Source organism: Bubalus kerabau, chromosome X, assembly GCF_029407905.1.
Source record: "Bubalus kerabau isolate K-KA32 ecotype Philippines breed swamp buffalo chromosome X, PCC_UOA_SB_1v2, whole genome shotgun sequence".
Taxonomy (NCBI): domain Eukaryota; kingdom Metazoa; phylum Chordata; class Mammalia; order Artiodactyla; family Bovidae; genus Bubalus; species Bubalus kerabau.
The window spans coordinates 139,195,393-139,218,354 of NC_073647.1; the positions used below are offsets into that span (position 1 = coordinate 139,195,393).

At 40.4% G+C, this 22,962-nt stretch overlaps 1 protein-coding gene across 1 annotated transcript in view; it reads left to right on the forward strand.

Annotated features, from left to right (window-relative positions):
* ACOT9 (acyl-CoA thioesterase 9) overlaps nucleotides 1–22,962 on the forward strand; it is a 30,142-nt gene that overhangs the window by 923 nt on the left and 6,257 nt on the right. The window contains exons 2-8 of the mRNA XM_055563688.1: nucleotides 3,628–3,719; nucleotides 5,715–5,760; nucleotides 7,784–7,954; nucleotides 8,193–8,230; nucleotides 13,128–13,211; nucleotides 13,609–13,712; nucleotides 19,559–19,632. Coding sequence (XP_055419663.1) covers nucleotides 3,628–3,719; nucleotides 5,715–5,760; nucleotides 7,784–7,954; nucleotides 8,193–8,230; nucleotides 13,128–13,211; nucleotides 13,609–13,712; nucleotides 19,559–19,632 — 609 coding nt within the window. The remainder of the gene's footprint in view (nucleotides 1–3,627; nucleotides 3,720–5,714; nucleotides 5,761–7,783; nucleotides 7,955–8,192; nucleotides 8,231–13,127; nucleotides 13,212–13,608; nucleotides 13,713–19,558; nucleotides 19,633–22,962) is intronic.

The window sequence follows — 22,962 nt, forward strand, 5'->3', positions numbered from 1 at the left end:
TGGTTGCGTCCCAGGGGGCTGACCCTTGTTGCAGCTTCTGAATTCATCCTGCCACAGGTGTACCAGCTCCCCTGGTGTGGCCCACAGTGGTTCTGAGTGATGGTGATCCCCAGCCGTTCACTTGGGGGCCCTGAATCTCCCTCATTGTTCCTATGGACCCTGCTGACAGTTGAAAAAGGTTCTCTGCGTCTCTCTCTCTCTCATTTTCTCATTAACTTTGTTTTACTGCTTGAAGACAGGTTGAAAGTCATTAGGAGAAGAACCACAGTTGCCTTTAGCTTGTATTGACATGATGTGACAGGCCTTGTACAATCTCCAGGGTTTTGTCCATGTGCCTTCTCCCAGGAAGCCTTCCTTGGTCTCGCCTCTCCCGCATTCAGAAGACCTCTTTCTTTGCCGCGAGTTCCTTGTATACCTGCCATTCCTTTCTTCTGATTCTTGTAGAACCTCAAGTCGGTACTCTGTTAGTGTCTAGTGAGAGTACATAAATGAATACAGACTATCTGGCATGTTTAGGTTATTTAACTGGTGGGTAGTTTTTGTAGTTTCTTTTTTTCCCCTTACTAGTAGAAGAGTCACCTGTATTTGTTTAGTCTCTAAACTGAGGCCTTTTTCCTAAGTGGAGGGCCTGTGAGTGTCATTGCCTGGTTTTGTACTGAAAACTCTTCCCAGACACCCATCCTAAGCTTGGAACCCAGAACAGCTAAGACTTCTGTTCACACCTGCATGTGACTTTGGTGACTCCCTTCGGTAGCCATGGAGAGGTAAGGTTCCTTAGTTTCCTTTCATTGGGAAGGTTCAATAACGGAGTCCTAGGGCCTGGCTCTCCTAGAGGCCTCTTGACAGTTTCTTCTAAAGGCCTAGAGGTTTTGCTGTAGTTAAGACTCCAGCAGGCTTATTGGGGAATAAACCAGTAACTGAGGTACTGAGGTGTTAGGCAGTGGTTGAAGCATTCCACCCCCCTGCCCAATCTCAGTGTCTCGTAGATAAAGAGAAGTAGTCTGGGTTTATGAAAAGAGCAGCTTCCCTACATGTGTGGTGTATGTGGGGGGTGAGGAGGGATCAGAAGAACTTGGCTCTATACAGTGTGCTAGTTGACTGGCAGGGGAAAAGTCATCTAATTCCTTTGGGCCTTAGTTTTTCCAGGAGGTTGATCTGAATCACAATATTTTAAGTCTAGGGGCCCATGGGGGTGTCAAAAGGGAGTGGTCTGTGAACCATCTGAAATAATACATATCATTGTGTGTATCAATAAAATATATCCCCCCACCCCAGCTACTAGGCATGAGGGCCACAGGTTTCATCAGATTATCAGTAGGGACAACATGAAATTGTAGTGAAAAATTACAATACACTGAATATTCACTGGAGAATAGAAATTTGTTATACTGATACACGATTAGTATAGTCAATGATTTTTAAAAAGAGCATTCACATTAGGCCTTCGTTGTGCTACAGGGATGTATTTCCACATTTTTTATGGCAGTGTGCAAAGAGCAGGGTTGCAGGACCAGGACCACAGTTTTCCAAATAATTTGACCCAAGTGTTTCTCTGTATTTATCAACTCCTTTCTTTACTATCTCCATTTGATACTCTATTCAGAGATGGTCCATTATAGTGCCTGGCTTATTCCCAAACTTCTGGTCATTTTTGACTTTTAGGGGAGACTCTGAGGAAGCATGCCTTTCTGGAATAGCTCATGGTTTTTTGAGGACTTGTCAATGTACTAGGCATGCCCCTCACAGGTTAACGTGTGTTAACTTCTCTATTTTACATATGAGGAAACTAAAGCTCAGAAAGGTTAGGTAACTTGCTCAGGGTCACCCAGCTAACAAGCAGCATGGTCAGGCTCTTAACCTCTGTATACTACACTGCTCTTCACTCAGGCAGAATGAGATAGTTTTCCTCAGTCTGCAGAAAATGCTGCTTCTTAAGGAACAAGACAGAATGCTTGTATAAATGTGTATTTACCCAAATATGTGAGATGAGTTGTATAGCTCCTGTTATTTCGTGATTAGTATTTGAAGTATTTACCCACTCAGAGTCAGATCTCATTTCTTACATTGCGATCATCTACTCCATTATTATTCCCAGTTAACGTATTGAGGGCATGATTTTTGCTCTTCCAGCTAGTAGTGGCAATGGGAGATTTTTAGCTTTTTCCTGTGTGCTTTTTAAAACCCAATATATTCAGTTGCAGAATAGTAGTTTCTGAGACCACATGCTCTATTTCCTTCAGTGAGGGATTTGAACCTACAGAGTATACAGAAAGTGAAATAGTGAAAAAGTTCAGCTCATGTTCTGAGAAAACGCAAATTAGAAGGTCAAGAATAAGAAGACTGAAATATTAATCCACATATAAAAATACAGAAATGGAAAATTTATTGGGAAAAGATAAACCAAAACTGTGTAAGATAGAGTCTTGTTAGCTGTGTAATTGGAGAATAAACACAAAACCAAAACCGGAACCCTTTAGGAAACATTCTGGTCTTAGTGGATGAGCGGGGAGCATATCAGAGACAGTGTGATGTCTGGCTGGCTAAGGAGTTAATTTAGCCACTGAGCATGTGCTCCTTTCTGTATTCTTTGCAGTTAGAGTAGTTGACTTGGTGAAGGGACCAGGATTTGTTCTAGTAGCACATGACTGAAAACTACATGGAGATTTTACCAGATATTTTTAGTCGGAGACCCTTTGTGAATGCTGTAATTCAGAAGAGAAATCTATAGTAAATTTGGACTCTAAAGAAAATAAGTTAGTTATTACTGAACCTGGCGTTGCTGCTGCTAAGTCACTTCAGTCGTGTCTGACTCTGTGCAACCCCATAGACGGCAGCCCACCAGGCTCCTCCGTCCATGGGATTTTCCAGGCAAGAGTACTGGAGTGGGGTGCCATTTGGTAGTAAGAATTTACTAGTCACTTGAGCTGGAAATAATAGCAATATCTGGGGTTCTTGACGTTTTCAATGCCTTGCCTTAGTCCACTGGGCTCTCAACAGATTAGTCTGTCAGTCCCTGATACTATATGTGTGTTATCCCTGATAGCAGAGTGTGTGGTTAGGAGTCAAAACTTATGTACTAGCCAAAATCAAGTTAAACAGCTTGTTTTGGGGGAACAGGTTAAGCATATGTGGGTGAATACCTTGGATTTTATTCCATTGGGGAGTAGGAAATTTCTGCCTAAGTACATTAAATACTCTCTTTGAGTAACCCTGGAAAGGGTTAATTCTATTTTCAAAGCTGATTGACTTTTAATTGGGTTTAGTTTATTTATTGAGGAAGTATGGTATGACAATAACAAAATAAATATTCTTTGTTTACTCAGCTGTTTACCAGATAGATTCTGGGCTTCTGAAGGTAATAAGTTAGAACCATGAAACCTGGTTGATATCTTTTATTTATTTATTTTGTAGATTGTTAACCTAATTTACTCTCACTGGAGAGATGGTTTATGGTGTAGCCTCATAAGCAAATATGCATACACTTGAGAAACTAGTGCAGACACTGTAAAGACAGTATTTACTAAGAGTGTGCAATGGCAAAGTGCTCCAGAGGAGGCACAGGTCTTTGGGATTGCGAGGAAAGAAGCCACGGAACCTTCTCTAAGTGTGTTTCTTCTTGTTTTATAGGCTTTGTACCCTGAGCAAGGGGCTGCTTGCTCCCAGCAGAGGACTGACTCAAGAATCTCAGAACCCGGAGAATGTCTTCCACATCCGTGAAGGCAAGCATGAGTACTTACCTTTTAGGCCCATATAGGGAAAAAAAAAAACCCTGTTTTATTTGAGAGGCATGTAGATAGACAGTTAGGGCAAATGATGCATAGTAAAGGTTGCTTTTTCATAAGATTCTCATTTATAAAATGACCAGGATAGCTTTGGATAGAAATCACATTCAGAACTTGACCTTTGGTTCCTGCAAGCCTTAGGGACTGAGCTTTTAGTTAAATGATTTTTACATCCTCTGTGTAGGTACTGTGAAGGCATGGAAAAAAAATGTAATTCATGAGCAAGAGACAGGCCCTTCAGTTGTACCAACTAAAGACTCCTAGTCTGTAGTTTTGTTAGAGGTATCCTATTAATCTATGGTTAATCAAAGTTAGTTTCAGTTACTAATACGATATGCAAACTATGGATGTCTGTGTCAGTGTAGGAATATTCATTATAATGAAAATTATGGCTTCTTTAAAGGATCTAAATATATATTTGTGTGTATATATATATATATATATACACAAAATTTAAAATTTGCTTTGTTTTCTTGGCCCTCAACACCTGCCTCTCTTCTTAAACTCATTATAAACTAATAATAATCATTTTTTATCACTGAGCATCAGTAATCTGTGTACTATTTGGGATACTTTCTGTCCATTCTTTTATTTAAAGGACTTGGGAGGAAAAAAAAGTCAGAAATAAGACTAATTTACTAATGGATATTTTTGACACAGTACTCTATGGTTTAATTGTAATTAGAGTTTGGACCTAATTTATGGTATATAACAGTTGGGTTTTTTTGGCCACACTGTGTGGCTTGCGGGATCTTAGTCGCCTGACCAGAGATTGAACTCAGGCCCCAGCAATGAAAGTACGAAGTTCTAACCAAGAACTTGGACCACCAAGAAATTTGCTATAACAGTTGTTTGATAGAAAAATCAACCACTTTTTCATAAAAAGTAAAATGCATGTTCATCTAACCATATTTGGTTTTGATCACTTAGTTTTTGAAGGAACAAGGATTGCTGTAGGTAATTTTCTGTAACCGGAATGTATATTTTAAAAAGCTAGATAACAATGCATGAACTCAAAACATTATTTAAAATCCTATAGATTTGTTTTTTAATGTTGACTAACTACTGTTTAATCTTAATTTATTTCCCCTTTATCCATATAGCATATTCACCTATACATGTGAATCACGATGTGTGTGTGGTAATTGGTATCAACTCTTTTTTTAAATGCTTAAATTTTTTTTGCAATAATTTATTCTTGCAATTTGGGGCAATGGGCATTAACTAAACTTAAATTGCTTTCTTTGCCTTTCCTTTTTTGCTTCATTTTCCTTGTCTCAATTTTTCTAACATTTAGGGTAATATAAATGTATGAGAAATCAATTAGAGTGAGACTCAAATTTTGATATAAGTCCTACTGCCTATAAGAAGATAGGCTGGGATTCTATTCATAATGTCTTCATCATAAAGGGACTCCAACTGATGCTGATACACAGCCTCATCTGATGAATAATTGGAGTTTCCCTTTTCTGCTTATTTTAAGGAAAAAAGTTTGTTTTTTCCCATATCATTTTATGGAAAACCCAAACTTTTTGGCCAGCCCAAAAAAATCCCAGTGATTGACACAGGATATTCTTTTCTGCACTAAGGAAGGAGAAGGAAATGGCAACCCACTCCAGTATTCTTGCCTAGAGAATCCCGTGGACAGAGGAGCCTGATGGGCTGCTGTCCATAGGGTCGCACAGAGTCAGATACGACTGAAGTGACTTAGCAGCAGCAGCAGCACTAAGGAAACAGTAATTGTTTAAAGTTTTGGGGACGCAGAGGCCTGATCCCTTCCCTGAGCTGTTTGTTTATGGCATTAAATGGAAATTCGTAGCTCTTTGAAGATTTTGAATGCATGACTCACTTTTTGGAGTTCTGGAGCTCATTACCATAATCCAGTTCTCACATTCTTAGTTTCATGGAATGACTTCTTTATTTTTGTTTCAGTTCGAGATAAGTTGCGGGAGATAGTAGGAGCATCCACAAACTGGAGGTATGCACTCTGTTCATTCGTTCTTCTATCCCTGGAGTGGTATGCCAGGCTTATTTAGGCTCAGTTGATGCTTCCATTGTAGGAATGGGGGAAACCCATTGTTAAGAAATGGATTGAGAGGTTTTTTTCACCTGGGGGAGAAGATCAACATTCCAACATACTCATCAGTTGATGCTTTGTTGTCGTAAAATCATGTAATTTATATGTACTCTACATTTTTCAAAGTGCATTCAGGTATATTACCTGACTGTCAGTGAAACTTAGGACATGCCTATGACATATGTTTCTGTTCATTTTTTGCATTTGATGAGACTGAAACTCAGACATTGAACGATCAAGTACTGGGGTTTGGAACTTGAACCCAAGTTTCCTGGTTCATCTGTTTCATGAAGCATGACTCCTTTATTGCTTCTTATGAGTTCATAATTAACCAGGTCTTCCATACAACCTTTATCTCTCAGTATTTCCTTATTGTAAAATAGGGTAGTATCCCTCTTGGTGAACAGAATTTTGAGGCTAAAATGAGATAAACAGAAAGCACAGTAATAATAATCTATTGTTGGTATAAAAATTACCTAATGACTTCTTTTTATCTCATTGTATGAAAAATTTCAATTTACTGAAAAGTGGAAAAAATGAATACCTTTTGTTCCCACCATCTGAATTGGGTACTTAGGAACATTTTTCCAAATTTGCCAGTTTACATATACAAGTCCCTGGTGGCTCAGACGGTAAAGCGTCTGCAATGCGGGAGACCCGGGTTCGATCCCTGGGTCAGGAGGATCCCCTGGAGAAGGAAATGGCAATCCACTCCATTGTTCTTGCCTGGAAAATCCCATGGACGGAGGAGCCTGATAGGCTACAGTCCATGGGGTCGCAAAGAGTTGGACACGTCTGAGCGACTTCACTTTCACTTTCACTTACATATACTGGCTATATAGGTTCATGACACTTCAGTTCCAGTTATGTTCCAGTACATCTCTAATAAATAAATATATTTTCCTATGTAACAAGCAGTTGTAAATCTCCAATAAGTAAGATGTTCTCTCCTGTGGTGAAATTGACAGTCATTCCCTAATAGTATGTTATTCATCCATATTCAGCATTCCTCCATTGTTCCCCACATATTTTTTTATAACTTTTAATAAAAATCAAGATCCAGTAAACAATTGCATGCTTATGACTCTCTTGTCTCCCCTAATGTAGAATAATTACCCCTGCCTCCTTTTTTATCCCTATGAGTTTAACTTTAAAGAGGCCAAGCCATTTGTCTTGTTGAATGTTCCATATTCTGGATTTACCTGGTTCCATTTGTAGGCTTCACCTTTCTGGCAGTTATACTTCATAAGTAAGCTTAGAAAGACAGCTTAATGAATGATACTGTGAACATTTTAGTTCCCTATCCCCTTGTGGCTGTCTTCTCTTCCACCTTAATCGTCTCTTCTTTTTCTTCCCTTTCTGTCTCCTTTTCATATTATCTTCCTCTTTACCTTTTGGTGTGCCTTCCAAACTTCTTTTGGATATACTCCATTTTTCCTCCTCTGTCTCTCTTTCCTGAAATTGAAGGCAGAGAGAGAGACAGAGGGAGCTGGGGCACAGAAAAAACGAGACTTGTCCAGGTGAGAAATGGGAATGTGGAGTTCAGTGGCCATGTTGTTCTTTAGTGCATTTACATATATATTAATATATATATATTTTTATTATGTCCATTTCTGTATTTTTAGTTTGATTTCCAAGATTCTATTCTTTCAATACACTTTTTGATGAGGGTGAATGTATCGTTCATTTGGATATATCTGTATCACTTATAAGTGTATTTTTCTTATCTACTAGGCTGAGAAATTTTAAAAGACATTTTTAATTTCACCAAGTGGCAGGTGGGAAGGGAGGGAAGGAAAAGGAGATGAGGTAGGTCCAGACCTGCTCTTTCCTCCTTTCATGATGTCTGACTGGCCTGTATAGCACTGAGGTTGTGGGAGAGCAGGTTCCTGTGTTTCATGAAGCTTGTATCCTTTCTTCTCAGAGACCATGTGAAAGCAATGGAGGAAAGAAAACTACTTCATAGTTTCCTGGCTAAGTCACAAAAAGGACTGCCTCCTAGGACCATGAAAGACAGTTACATTGAAGTTTTCTTGCCTTTGGGCAGTCAGCCTGAATTACGAGAGAAATATTTGACTGTTCAAAACACTGTAAGGTAACACAGCACTATTTTTGCTTGTGCCATTTGTTTTTATTTCCTTTCTTTGTTATAACTTTGAGATCCGTTCACTTATCTAAAATGTGTGATTCTCTGATTTTTAATATATTCAGAGAATTGTACAACCATCACCATAATAAATTTTAGTAGATATTTATCACCCCATGATGTGTTATTTTTTTTAAAGGGTGATCATCATGATTTTCATTTCATCACAGTTTTCTTTATTTTACAGGTTTGGCAGGATTCTTGAGGATCTTGATAGCCTAGGAGGTACTGATATTTTAATATTTTTGAATAGGGACTTATATCAATACATTGATGCCTATGGCTGGAAAAGGTCTTTTTATTCTTTAACTTGCACAGATGAAGATATTCTAAAAGAGCAGAAAAAGAATGGCATCTACTAATTCTGAATTGTCATAATTATTTAATTTAATTTACCAAAAAGTGGCAGAGTACAAGGAGTTGTTCTTCCCTGAATCATGTCAGAGTATGTTGATGACACGATGCACATCAGCCCCAAATATTTTCACATGTGTTTCCTACAAACAAGGACATTCTCCTTCATTAACTACAAGATAACCCTCAAAATCAAGAAATTAACACTTGACATTTAGACAGTCTAATCCTCAGGCCCCATTCAGCTTTGGCCAGAGGTCCTTTATAGCAGGAGGATCCACTTCTGAATCATGTGTTGTGTTTAGTTGTTGTGTCACAGACAGTTTGTCAGTCTTTCCCTGACTTTCATGACCTTGATCCTCTTGAAGGTTATGCGCCAGTTCTTTTGTGGAATTTCTTTTAATTTGGTTTTGTTTGATGCTTCCCCAAGATTAGATATGGGACATGCATGTTCGACTGGAGTGATGTAGAAGGGATGCTGTGTTTCTGTTGCATCTTAGCAGGTAGAGCATAATTCTAATTTGTCCTATTCCTGTGATGTTATCTTTGATTCCTTGGTGAAGGTGGTGTCTGCCAGGTTTCTTTGCTGTAAAGTTACTCTTTTCCCCTTTTAAATTAATAAGTACCTTGTTGGGACTTGTGAAAATCCCCTTCCTCTTCAGACTTTTATCAATTATTTTAAACTCAGTAGGGACTCAGGGATTCCTTTGTTACTGAATGAATTAGAATGTATTTCTATCATCTGTTTCGATGTTCAAATTGTCCCAGGACTGTTTCAGTCCCTTCATGCTGACTTCTATGGTTTTTTCTGTTTTTTTTTTTTTTATTTTTTTTTATCTTTCTTGGGTGTGTCCCCATCATTCTCTGAGAACTTCCTCACTTTTTGGCACAAGATCTTCTAGGCTCATTTCTACTTTTTGTGCTCCAGTCCTGGAATCAGCCAAATCTCTGAGGAGCCCTGGATCTTTTTAATGGAGAAACCAAGATCTGGGTGCTGGAGTGGTCATCGTTGCTGGGGTATCACTATTCCAATGCCCTTTTAGTATGTGAGCTGAGGAATATATGCACATACATGTTCATTTCCATTTATACCTGCCTGCCAATCTATCTCTTTCCTTCTTTCCATCTGTTTATATCTCTGTCTCTTGGAACCCTGGGTTCATACTGATAGTCCCAATTCTAATCTAGCCACAGGTTCATTCTTTATTCCTCCCTTTTCACATTTGTAATTCCCTTCTCCAGCTGGCTCCATTATCCAGAATATAATTACTTATTTGATCAGTTCCCCTGTGTGTAGCCAGTTTCATGTGACTGCCACCTTAAAATCCTCCTGGATGCTACCCTCACCTTGCTGGGGTGCTGCTCTGTACCAGGTGACCCTCTGCAGGTCACCCTCCTCATTGTGCTTGGGCTGCAGCTTGCTGGGCCATGGCTCTCATTGCCTCACTGTGTGTCCTCCTGACCCCACGTGGGCTTCAGCACTTGATTTGGGATTTGGGGCTGTGCTGCTTGCTCCTACTGAATGGCCTTTGGACTGAACTGTTGGGAAAGCATTTAAAGAAAGGCTCTGTTAATCTTTAAAATAGAGACGTAAATCCATTGTTGGTCTTACACCTAGCTACGTTTTTCTTGAAATTAATAAACTTGCTTAAAAATTCATAAGTTAGTTAATGTTAGTCACTCAGTTGTGTGACTCTATGTGACACTGTGGACAGTAGCCTGCCAGGCTCCTCTGTCCATGGAATTCTCCAGGCAAGAATACTAGAGTGGGTTGCTATTTCCTTTTCCAGGGGATCTTCTTGACCCAGGGATCAAACCCATGTCTCCTCTGTCTCCTGCATTGCAGGCGAGTTCTTTACCACTAGTGCCACCTGGGAAGCCCTAAAAATTCTTACTGGCTCTTAAAAAAAGATCTCTCTCTCTCTCTCTCTCTCTCTCTCTCTCTCTCACACACACACACACACACACACACACACACTGACTTGACTTTGGTTTACTTAGGTGTCCCTAAATAAATGGGCTTCCCTGGTGGCTCAGATGATGAAGAATCTGCCTGCAGTGTCTGCCAGTGAAGGAGACACTGGTTTGATATCTGGGTTGGAGAATTCCATGGACAGAGGAATCTGGCGGGCTACAGTCCAGGGGGTCACAAAGAGTTGGACATGACTGAGTGACTAACACTTAGCTTAAATACACAAACTCCCCTGCCACTATGCTGTTTTTCTTCATCACCTCATGTAGATGGCTAGTCCCTTTCCCTTGTTCATTTGATACTGTTCCATCCCTTTCTTCAAGAAACTCGCCTTTTATCACATACACTTTCTCCCTCGTATCTCAGGCCTTTGCTCAACTTCACTTTTCCCTCAGTTTCTAAACATACTCAAGGCTCTTGAGTCTTACAATGAAAAATAGGTAAAATCCCCTTCCCTTATAGCACTCTGCAGTTTTCTTTCCCTCTCACTTGAGAGCTAACTCTGTGTTCTGGCTTCTGCTCCTCTGTGTCATTGAGCTGATTATGCCAAGCAGTCTGTTGCTGCCTTACTGTGTGATCTCACAGGTGCTTCTTAGCATACATGACCCCTTTGCAGCTCCTGACAATGTCGAACTCAGCTGTGGGCATTGGCGATATCTCCTCCCACCTCTCAGGCTGCTACTTCCCAGTCTCCTTTGTAGCTTCCTCTTTCTCTGTTGATCCTTTAAATGTTGCTGATCTCCAGGGTGTTGTCTTCTGCCCCTTTTTGTTGTTGATAGATGCACTTTCTCTATAAATCTCGAATCCCAGTGCTTCAGTTGTTCTCAGTATTGTTGAGTTGTTCAGTCGTGTTTGACCCCATGGATACCAGGCTTCCCTGTCCTTCACCATCTTGCGGAGCTTGCTCAAACTCATGTCCATTGAGTCGGTGATGCCATCCAACCATCTCATCCTCTGTTGTCCCCTTCTCCTCCTATATTAGCTGTATTTATTTCACTAAAATGTACTTAAATAAAAACCAGTATAAAGAGGCACAAACATGAGAACAGGAAAAATTCACCATGAAAATATAAAAATTGCAAACCTGCTTGCATGTAGTAATAGTTCAAAATGGATTGCTAAATTTGACTGCTTTAAATTGAAAAACTCGCATATGACCAAAGATACTATTAACAATAACAACAAAAACCCTAGCACATGTCTGCAAGAAATAATAACCAAAAAGAAGAATGAAGAAAATAATAAACTATATAAAAGGGTTACTACAAATGAATAAGAAAAAGATAAAGAAGCCAACCAAAAATGGGGGCTTCCCTGGTGGCTCAGTGATAAGGAATCCACCTGCCAATGCAGGGGACACAGGTTTAATCCCTGGTCTAAGATGATCCCACATCCCACAGATCAACTAAGCCCGTGCACCATAACTGCTGAGCCCACGTGTCACAGTGACTGAAGCCCACTTGCCTGGAGTCTGTGCTCCACAAGAGAAGCTCTGTTGTCCTCTTCTCCTTCGGCCTTCAATCTTTCCCAGCCTCAGGTCTCTTTGCATCAGGTGGCCAAAGTACTGGAGCTTCAGTATCAGTCCTCCCAATGAATATTCAGGGTTGATTTCCTTTAGGATTAACTGGTTTGATCTTCTTGCTGTCCAAGGGACTCTCAAGAGTCTTCTCCAACACCATGGTTCAAAGCATCAGTTCTAGTATGGGACCTATATAAGGTACATTTCCTGGCCTGCTCTTGTGAGTTGCAGACCAGTTTGTCCTCCTGCCTTTTGGCCATCTTCATTTGGATCTGCCATGGACTTCCTGAATTCAGTGTGTTGAAAATAGTCCACTCTGCTCTCCCTGTGTATATCCTTTTTCTCAGTGAATGGTACATTGTCTTCACTCATGCAAGTTAGATACCTGAGTTAATTTAAGTCTTGTCAAACCTGCCTTCTTCTTAGCTCTTGGATCTTTTCTCTTGTCTTCATTTCCACTAATGTGCCGTAGGTCAGACACTTACAGTTTCCTTTCTGGGTACCATAAAGGTTTGTAAATGGAGTTTCTTGCCTTTCGCTCCTCATCCCCCTCCCAGTACATCCTTTAGCAGGTGCATGGGTGGAAGAGTTTATTGTTACTCAACAGATACTGAGCACAGACCCAGTCCTGAGGGTTGCTGATACAAATTTGAATGAATCATAGGGTAGGCAGGGATGCTATTGAAGAAGTACAGTACAATTTTAAATGAGTTGATATTTGTAAGGTACATAGAGTCATGTTTGGCACCTGTACATACTTGTTAAAATATGGGAAGCACACAGATCACCACAGGGTAGTGTAGGAGCCGAGGGTATTATGGGAAAGGAGGGAGAGCTCTAAGCCAAATAATAGCTTCATGATTCAGGAAGAGTCAAGAGGAAAACAGGTAGGTGAGTCCTTGTCTTTTATTTCTCTTTTTGAAGACGTTTGATGTTTTCAGACTCATGTGTTGGGGGCTTTTTCTGATTTAGGCACCATACCTTGGTTGAAGATAATAAGCCACCTGGTAGACCTGGGCTTTGGCCTTCAGTTTCCTCATCAGAGCTAAAATTCAACGGACAGTCAGATTAGAGGATTTCTAGATCTCATTAATGTATCAAAATCTTTGGTTCTAGGATATGACCACTAGTGGGATATGGGAAATTGGGTCTTCAAAACCAGATAAGACTGTTTATGAGTTTCAAGGCGTGGAATGTGAGTTTCAAGGAGTGGAATGTGAACATTAAAAAATAATTTTGCTTTTTCCTTTATTTGGTTCTCTTCTGTTTTCCTACAGTTCTTATTTGCTACATGCACAACAAAATTCATTCAGCTAAGATGTCTCCTTTATCGATAGTTACAGCCCTGGTGGACAAGATTGGTAAGTGATATTATTTTCTTGGCACACTTAGAATTTTTAGTAATTATAAAATATTGATATTAGAGGAAATATTTTCCTTTTATGGAGGAATTTTTATGTATATATATGTATATGCATATGAAAATGTCAGCTATGTGCCAACATGTTTTTTATAATTATCTTTGAGTGGAAGGGTTTTGCATGATTCTGGTTTCACTTTTTATATTCTTTGCATTGCCTTATTTTTCAGAAAGACATACACATGTCTTCAGTATGTCAAAAAGGAATCATATTTTTAGTTTTCAAGACAAAAAAGAAATATAATGAAATTTATGAAAATTTCCAATGAAATATGTCGATTTACAGCACAGAAAAGTTGGAGTATGGTTTGTGCTCAGGTTGATTTTCTGTTTTGTAGATATGTGTAAGAAGAATTTGAGCCCAGAACAGGACATCAAGTTCAGTGGCCATGTTAGTTGGGTTGGGAAGACATCCATGGAAGTGAAGATGCATATGTTCCAGGTGTGTCTGTGCCCAAAATCTGCCCCCTTTTTCTAATACAGCCAGCTAGCCTCAGTGAAAGAAAAGCTTACTTACCTATCTATCCATAGACAGGTGTATAGTTTTATAAGTTTTCCACTTATAGAAGAGCAATTCAAGTTCATGTCATACAGATGGTGTATTAGTATCCTCCTGGACAAAGACTGACAGATTATTTGGTGTTTATGCTTAGTGTTTATTATTTTCAAATCATACATAGCTCCATGTTAAGGTACTTGTTTCTGGTTTTACCCTAGAGAATTTCACAACAGTCTGAGTTCTGTTAAACATAAATAGAGTTGGTCACTGTTAGTTTCTTAGGGCTGCTGTAGCAAAGTACCACAAACCAGATGGCTTAAAACAACAGAAATTAATTGTTTTACAATTGCGAGGCTAGAAATCCAAAATTAAGGTCTCAGCAGGACCATGCTCCCTCTAAAACCTGTATAGGAGAAGCCTTCTTTGCTTCTTCCTAGCTTCTAATGGTTCGCTGGCTTTTTGGCATTCCTTGGCTTGTAGTTGTAACACTCATTATCTTCCTTCTTCATTACATAGCACTTTCTTCTTGTGTTTCTATGTCTCTTCTCTTCTTACAAGGGCATCAATAATACTGGATTAAGGGCCCACCTACTCCAGTGTGACCTCATCTTACCTGATTATATCTGCAACAACCCTATGTCTAAATACAGTCACCTTCACCTGTACTGAGGGTTGGGACATCAACATATCTTGTTGGGGGGCACAGTTCAACCCATAACAGTCATTTAGATGACTATAGCATCTAGGAACAGCCTCTCTGATGAGCACAAGTCAGAACATCTATTATAAGGTAATGAAGAAGGACTTCCCTGGTGGCCTAGTGGCTAAGACTCTGTGCTCCTCATGCAGGGGGCCTGGGTTTAGTCCCTTGTCAGGGACCTAGATCCTACATGCTGCAACTAAGAGTTTGAATGCTGCTAAGACTTGGCACAGCCAAATAAATTAAAACATATTTTTTTTAAAGAGAGATGAAGAAATTTATCAAGAAAAAGTACCTTGAAGATAATAGTACAGAAATCAAATAATTCAGAATATGTTCAAGATTTCATTGTGAAACTTATCTAAGAACAACTTAGTTATATCAGGGTATTAGATGGATCTGTCATTCAGATACATTTTTCTTTTCTGTTATGAAATCATGAAGCATTTCACCTTTTGGAAAAAGTCTGGAGGTTGCTCTGCAGTAATTAAAATTATTTTGTCAAAATCAGTTCAGTTCAGTCGCTCAGTTGTGTCCAACTCCTTGCAACCTCATGGATTGCAGCACTGCAGGCTTCTCTGTCCATCACCAACTCCCAGAGTTCACTCAAACTCGTGTCCATCGAGTCAGTGATGCCATCCAGACATCTCATCCTCTGTCGTCCCCTTCTCCTCCCGCCTTCAGTCTTTCCCAGCATCAGGGTTTTTCCCAATCTCAGTTCTTTGAATCAGGTGGCCCAAGTATTGGAGTTTTAGCTTCAGCATCAGTCCTTCCAATGAATATTCAGGACTGATTTCCTTTAGAATGGACTGGTTGGATCTCCTTGCAGTCCAAGAGACTCTCAAGAGTCTTCTCCAACACCACAGTTCAAAAGCATCAATTCTTTGGTGCTCAGCTTTCTTTATAGTCCAACTCTCACATGCATACATGACTACTGGAAAAACATAGCTTTGACTAGACGGACCTTTGTTGGTAAAGTAATGTCTCTGCTTTTTAATATGCTGTCTAGGTTGGTCATAGCTTTTCTTCCAAGGAGTAAGTGTCTTTTAATTTCGTGGCTGCAGTCACCATCTGCAGTGATTTTGGAGCCCAAGAAAATAAAGTCTGTCAGTGTTTTCATTGTTTCCCCATCTATTTGCCATGAAGTGATGGGACCGGATGCCATGATCTTAGTTTTCTGAATGTTGAGTTTTAAGCCAACTTTTTCACTCTCCTCTTTCACTTTCATCAAGAGGCTCTTTAGTTCTTCTTCACTTTCTACCATAAGGGTGGTGTCATCTGCATATCTGAGGTGATTGATATTTCTCCCGGCAATCTTGATTCCAGCTTGTGCTTAATCCCGCCCAGCATTTCACATGATGTACTCTGCATTTAAGTTAAATAAACAAAATAGGTACTTTTAAAATGTGATACTGTATGTAAATATTGAATTTTTTAAACTCCCTTGTTGCTGCTTTTAAATAATAATAATTCTGCTTTTAAAACCAAACATGAAGTTGTTGGGGATGGTGCTATGATTTGTTCACTTCCTTTCTTAGCCCTAATGGTTGATTCACAGTGGCTTCCTGGCATAAGACCTGCTTTCTAAGGAATCTTGGGCAAATAGATTGAAAAAGAGTTAAAGGAATTATTTGGAAGCGAGCCAGTGAAAAATCAGTGCCAGAAATACACTTTTGTTTTAAATTTGCATTTCTCATTGGCCATTTTGATGAATAACTCATGGCTTAAGTGATCTTTTATTCCAGAGAGGGAGTTTGGCAATAGATACCCTGCCTCTGGTTTGGCTAAAATGTAGGGTTCAGATCCCAGCTCTTGGACTTCCCTTGCAGTTCAGTGGCTAAGACTTCACACTTCCACTGCAAGGGGCAGGGGTTTGATCCCTGGTTGGGGGACTAGGATCCCACATGCCACATGGTGTGAGCAAAAAAAAAAAAATCCTAATTCTGCTGTTTGTTAGCCATGTGACTGTGGGCAGATTTCTTGCCCTCTCTGAGATGCTGTTTTGTTAGCCACAGTAGCCACTAATCAAATGTTGCCAATTATGTTAATTTATCATCATTGCTGTGGAGATGGTTCCAGATCTCTTCTAGGCTTGACCTTCAGACCTGCCTTTTGGGGTTCCCATAGATCTCTCTCCCATGTGTACTCTTGCTGTCTCCCAAGTCCAGTGTGTTCCAGACTGTGTCAGCTTCCTTTCCAATCCTGACTCTCCTTCACTTTCCCCTTTCCCACCTTCCTGTTTCTCCCAGCTCCAAACCTTTGTGAAAGCTTTAATTTTTCCCTGTCCCGTGCAGCCTTTTGCCAAGTCTTGCAGATTCATCACCCACTGTTGCTCACCAGAGTCCTCGCTTCCCCTTCCCCCTGGCCTCTGAGTTTCATTCAAGCCCTCTCTGCCTCTTGTGTGAGCATCTTAGTTGTCTTTTAATTATTCTGCCTGTCTTTAGTCTCTTCTATCTTAATTTTACACATATCTATGAGATAGATCTTCCACAACCGATCTTGAGTCATATCACTTCCCTTCTCAGAACCCTTCAATGGCCATTATCTGTGGTTCAAAGTCTAAATTCCTTTGACTAGTTAGGATCTAAAGTGTTAGTTGCTCAGTTGTGTCCGACTCTTTGCGACCCCCACAGACTGCAGCCCACCAGGCTCCTCTGTCCATGGAATTCTGCAGGCAAGAATACTGGAGTGGGCTGCCATTTCCTTTTCCAGGGGATCTTCCTGACCCAGGGATCGAACCCGGGTCTCCTGCAGACTGATTCTTTACCATCTGAGACACCAGTTATGATCTAGGATGCTCCATAAACAGCACCAACCTACCTGGTGGCTGGTTCACACACCTTCTTAGAGCACACCACTGGAGACCTTGAGCATCCTAAGAGTAGAGTTGTTTGTTTTGCACCCACAATGCTTAGCACTAGTGCATGTTAATTACAATAAACTGGAACATTACACAGTAGGTGAGTAGATGAGTATCCTGTTGTACATTTTCCTTTTGCTGGGATTTCTTGGGCAGTGGCTCCCCATATTCCCATTCCACCTGTGCTTCCGGGTCACTTCATGCTCCAGTCTGTCCCTGATCCTTTCAGCTCATAGTACCTGTTCCTTCCCCATATCCATCTCTTCTGGCTCCTGCTATCCTCTGCTCTGCAGAGCTCTGTATGCATGTGTTTTTTCTGTTTGACTATGTGCGCATCCCCAAGGAGATCTGGGAGTGAGTCATCTGGCCCACTTCCTGATGGCCAACATTTAACACTGGCTTTGCAGTGATTTATGGGGTGTGCCATGTGTGCTCGGTATACAGCAGTGAGCAAAACAGAGAAAGTTCCATTCTCTTGGAGTTCACACTCTAGTAGTGCTCAACAGTCAGTTCATTCATTGACAATCATTGATCGGGTATCTGCTGTCTGCCAGTCTTTGTGCCAGTTGCTGGAATACCAATGTGAATAAAAATGGTCTTTGTCCTCAAGGAGTTCTCGGTGCAGTAGGAAGACAGACACGTAAGTAAATCATTATGGTATAGTCAATTAAGTGGGCTTCCCTGATGGCTTAGTGGTAAGGAATCCACCTGCAATGCAGGAGACACGGGAGACGTGGGTTCGATCCCTGGGTCAGGAAGATCCCCCAGACAAATGCACTCCAGTGTTCTTGCCTGAAAAATCCCACGGATAGAGGAGCCTGGTGAGCTATAGTCCAAAGGGTCACAAAGATCGGACTGAGCGACTAAGCACAAATTAAGTACTGTGCACTATTTCTCAACAGGGACACTATTAGCATTGTACGTGGGAGAATTCTTTGTTCTGCAGGACCTTCCCCTGTGTTGTGAAGTGTTACCTGCGCTGCACTAGTAATGTCCCTCAGCTCATGCGACCATCACCAGCCCTGCACGTTTCTAGATGCCCCTAGGGGGTGATATCTTCCTAGCTTATGTTGAGAACCACTGTCAGAAGAGGCCTTTGTTTCCCCTTAGGTGGCAAAAAAAAAGGGAGGGAATGATCAACTCTGCCTGGGGAGTAGGGCTGGGACCAGGGATGGGGAGGAGTATCTTGAGGAATGCCGCCCTGAGGAAGGCATCAGGCAAAGATGTGGAGGGGAGGTGCTCAGGTGACAAAATGGGACATTCCAGGACCTCCAAGTTGTTAGCTGTGGCTAAAGAAAAAGGTGCAGGCATGAGGGGAATGTTCAGTGAACAACCAGAAAAAAATCTGGGCTCCGTGGCAGAAGCTTTCCAGCAGGCTTAGAACAGATGCTGGGAGAAAGGAGGAACTCTTGGAAGGTTTGAACAGGACAGGGACATAGTAAGATGGGGGAGACTCTTCCCAGAGTTGAAGGGGAGGGCTCATAAGGGGTTGAACGGATATTGGTCATGAGGACTAGTGATGAGGTTTGTTGAGGATGGAAACAACTATAACCCCAGGTTACAATAGGACTTGAGGATAGAACTTTCCTGGAAGTACAGACTCCTAGGGGGCAAAAAAATACCTTAAAATCTTGATGGACTCTTCATTGTACATATTTAGCTTAATCCATAGAATTGTCACCCATCTTATCCATTCTTGGAAGCCCCTGTGCTGGGCTAAGGAAACAGGCACATCCTAGTAGTTGGCACACTCAAGTTGCCAGAAAATTTGAATGTCTGGGTGAGCGATGGGAGGTCTGCCTGGCTGTGTGTGCCTTTGGGAGGACAGCTAGGCCTGAAGAAAGCCAGCCTTCTGCAAGATGGTTACACTTAAGTGATGGTGATGCATAAGGTCCCTCTGTGACCCTTGCCCTGGGTCCCAGTCATGCAGCTCCAAGGGATAGTTTGTGCCCATCCCAGCCCTTCTCTCACTCTGTGTACTGTTTGGGTTTTGGAGGTGTCTCCATTCTCTGCTAGACCACAGATTCCTTGATCTTGCTGCCACTCCCCGCCACCTGCCAGAGCCTAGTCATGTTTCTGGGATCTCAGCAGATGGCAATTAATGAATGCACTCATCCTCTTTTGCTCATTTCAGCCTTTCCTGAAGGCTCTGGTATCTGTTAAGATTGTACTAGGTCTTCCCACTAAACGCATTTCTTACAGCTGCATTTTCTTTTCTTTGTTCTCTAGTTACATGACAATGACTTTTCTCCTGTTTTGGATGCGACATTTGTAATGGTGGCTCGTGATTCTGAAAATAAAGGGTAATTGCTGTTTTTTTCCCTATTTCTTTCTTCTTTTTTCCTGTTCTTTGAAAAATATAAAATATATATTTTTCAAATATCTGGAGATATCTGAAAACTGGAGAGAAAACTTTAATAAATTTCTAGATTTATTAGATATAATTAATTAAATTTCTAGATTTATTCTAGATCTAATAAATTTCACTCAGTTTTGTCTGACTCTTTGCAACCCCATGGACTGTAGCCTGCTAGGCTACTCTGTCCATGGGATTCTCCAGGCAAGAATACTGGAGTGGATTGCCATTCCCTTCTCCAGAAGATCTGGACCCAGGGATTGAACATGGGGCTCCTGCATTGCAGTAAGAGTCTTTACCATCTGAGCTACAGGGAAGTCCTTAAATATATTTTTAAAATATCTGGAGATATGTGAAAACTGGAGAGAAGACTTTAATAAATTTCTAGATACCATCACCCAGACTTAAGAGTTTTGATATTTTGCCATATTTGCTTCTTTTTTAAAGGTATATTATTTTCTGTATCATATTTTAAAGCAATTCCAGATGTAATGACATTTCACCTCTAAAGACCTTAGCGTAGGCATTGCTTTAAAAATGAGGATATTTTCTTAAATAACTACATTACCACTAGCACACCTAACAAATAATAGTAAGTACTTAATGTATTCTAATAGTTCATATTCACTTTTCCCCAATTAGCTTTTTAATGATTTATTTAAATCAGGATCCAAACAAGGTCCACTTACTGCATTTGATTTTTATGTCTCTTAAGTCTGCTTTTTTTGTTTGCAACTTTATTGAGATATAATTCACATATCATGCAATTCATTGATTGAAAGTGTACAGTTTAATGGCTTTTAGTATATTCATAAAACTGCAATCTCTTCAGCCTGTGTTAATCTGGAATGGTTGTGTGCACCCACCTGTCCTTTACCCCTTCTCATGAAGTGGGCAAAAGCCCAGATTCATTGTTCTATACAGTGTCTCACTTTCTGGATTTGTCTCACTGCTTCTTCATGGTATTTTTTTTTTTAACTTGTTTCACTATCCTATTTTCTGTAAATTGAAGTTAGATCTAAAAGCTTAGTTAGATTTGAATTCAGTGTATTTGGTGAGAGCACTTCCTAGGTGATGCTGTCTCTATATTGTATTATGTCAGATTTTCCCACTCATAGTAAAGGTAGGATTAGTGTGTGGGTTCAAGTAGCAACAGACTGATCTTTCCATTATGCACTTCAGTTTATCCTCTTATGATCAACAATAATCCTCAGGTGTAGTACAGTACAAGATGTATCCCATGTACATCTTACAAATAGCTAGTTTCCCATCAGTCTTCCTTCAGTGCTTTTAATCTCCTTTGCTGATTAGCAGTTTAATCATTTTCATTAGAGGATATAAAATGATTCTCAAATTCTGACATTCTTTCTGTATTTGTTAGCCAGAGATCTGTAAAGAAGAGTTTTTCTTTACCAGCTAGGGCAGTTTGGTTTGTCAAGGAAGATGAGGATCAATGTTTCATTCTTTGCTTTATTTACACATTTACTAGCTAGTGATGACAGTTTTTCTGCCTTTTTTGCTTTTTAAGAAAGTATCACTGTGAGTTCATGGATTTTAATATAGTAAATGTGTTTCAGTAAATTGCAGCCATTGTTCTTCCTGTTCCTTGGAATGAACATCTTTGGTCAGTGGGAACTCCTTTAAGCTGCCTCCTGTGATGAGCTATTTTTACATTTCCTAGTTTTTGATAACTTTCTGCTCTCTGGTACAATGAGATACCTTGAATTTATCCTATACATTTCCTACCCCAGGCCTGGTATCAGCTATTTCTCCAAGGAGTCCTCAGATTCCTTTTAATGGGAAACTGGTAGTTAGACACCAAAATCTGGGCACCAGAACTATATGTTTTTATTAGTTTGTCATTGTTTCTAGGCTTTTTCAGTGGACAGAGCTTGAATGTGTGTTAAAAAGAAAACAAAAAACCTCATAAATTTATACTGTCATTTCCAAGTCAAGTTTAGCTATACATACTTTAAAGCTTTATGCCTTATCTTTTCTTTCTTACATTGAATTCTTGGTTCCTAATGCCAGTTATACCCAAGACATTCAAACTGGGACTGCTAAGTCGCTTCAGTCGTGTCCGACTCTGTGCGACCCCATAGACGGCAGCCCACCAGGCTCCCCCGTCCCTGGGATTCTCCAGGCAAGAACACTGGAGTGGGTTGCCATTTCCTTCTCCAATGCATGAAAGTGAAAAGTGAAAGTGAAGTCGCTAAGTCGTGTCCGACTCTTCGCGACCCCCATGGACTGCAGCCTACCAGGCTCCTCCATCCATGGGATTTTATAGGCAAGAGTACTGGAGTGGGGTGCCATTGCCTTCTCCGATTCTTCTTCTCAAACTGGGAAAAACTATTTAATTATGTGTGTGGGAGTGGGGTAGGAGGGAACGTTACAGGGTTGCTATTGTACAGGATGGAGTCTGGAGGCCTATGAGAAGTCTGATTTCAAAAATTTGAGTTAGGAGTCTTCAATGAGAAATCTCTTTTGCTGCATGGAAAACTGACTTGGAGACCCAAGTTAAGAGCAAAAAAATCCCTTGGTGACTCTTATCTGAGTGAAATATCCACCTGTCTTCTCTATCTCCTCCAGCCACTTCCAGCTGACCTGCTGCTCCTAGTGGCTGACCTGGGGCTCCTTTTCCAGCACTGAAGGCATTACTTAAAGTTTCTCACCCAGCTGATGCATTCTAATTTTCCAAGCTGCTATTTCAGTACTTTTGTTTCCATTTTTGTTTCATCCAACCTTTGGATTCTACCATAGTGAAGGATTATCCCTTTTCTCCGTGTTTTAGTTTGAAAAATTTGACACCTACAGGAATGTAGAAAGAATAATGCAATGAGCACCCATATACCCTTCACCTAAGCTCTCAAATTAAGATTTTACCACTTTTACCTTACTCTTGCCCTTTCTCAGTAAATACAAATATGTACACTTTTCCTCATGTAATTGTTTCAAAGTAAGGTTGAGACTACTTTACCCATAAATAATTCAACATGTATCTCCTAAGAATAAGGCGATTCGCCTATATAACGTCAGCAACTTTATTATATCCAAGAAATTTAACAGTTATACAATTATTGTTTCTAATATTTGATCCATATTCAAACCATGCCAGTTGTCCCTAAAATATTCTTTATAACCTTTTCTCTTGAGTCAGGGTCTGATTAAGGACCATGTGTTGTATGCTGTTGGGGCTTCCCTGATGGTTCAGATGGTAAAGAATCTGTCTGCAATGTGGGAGACCTGGGTTTGATCCCTGGGTTGTAAAGATCCCCTG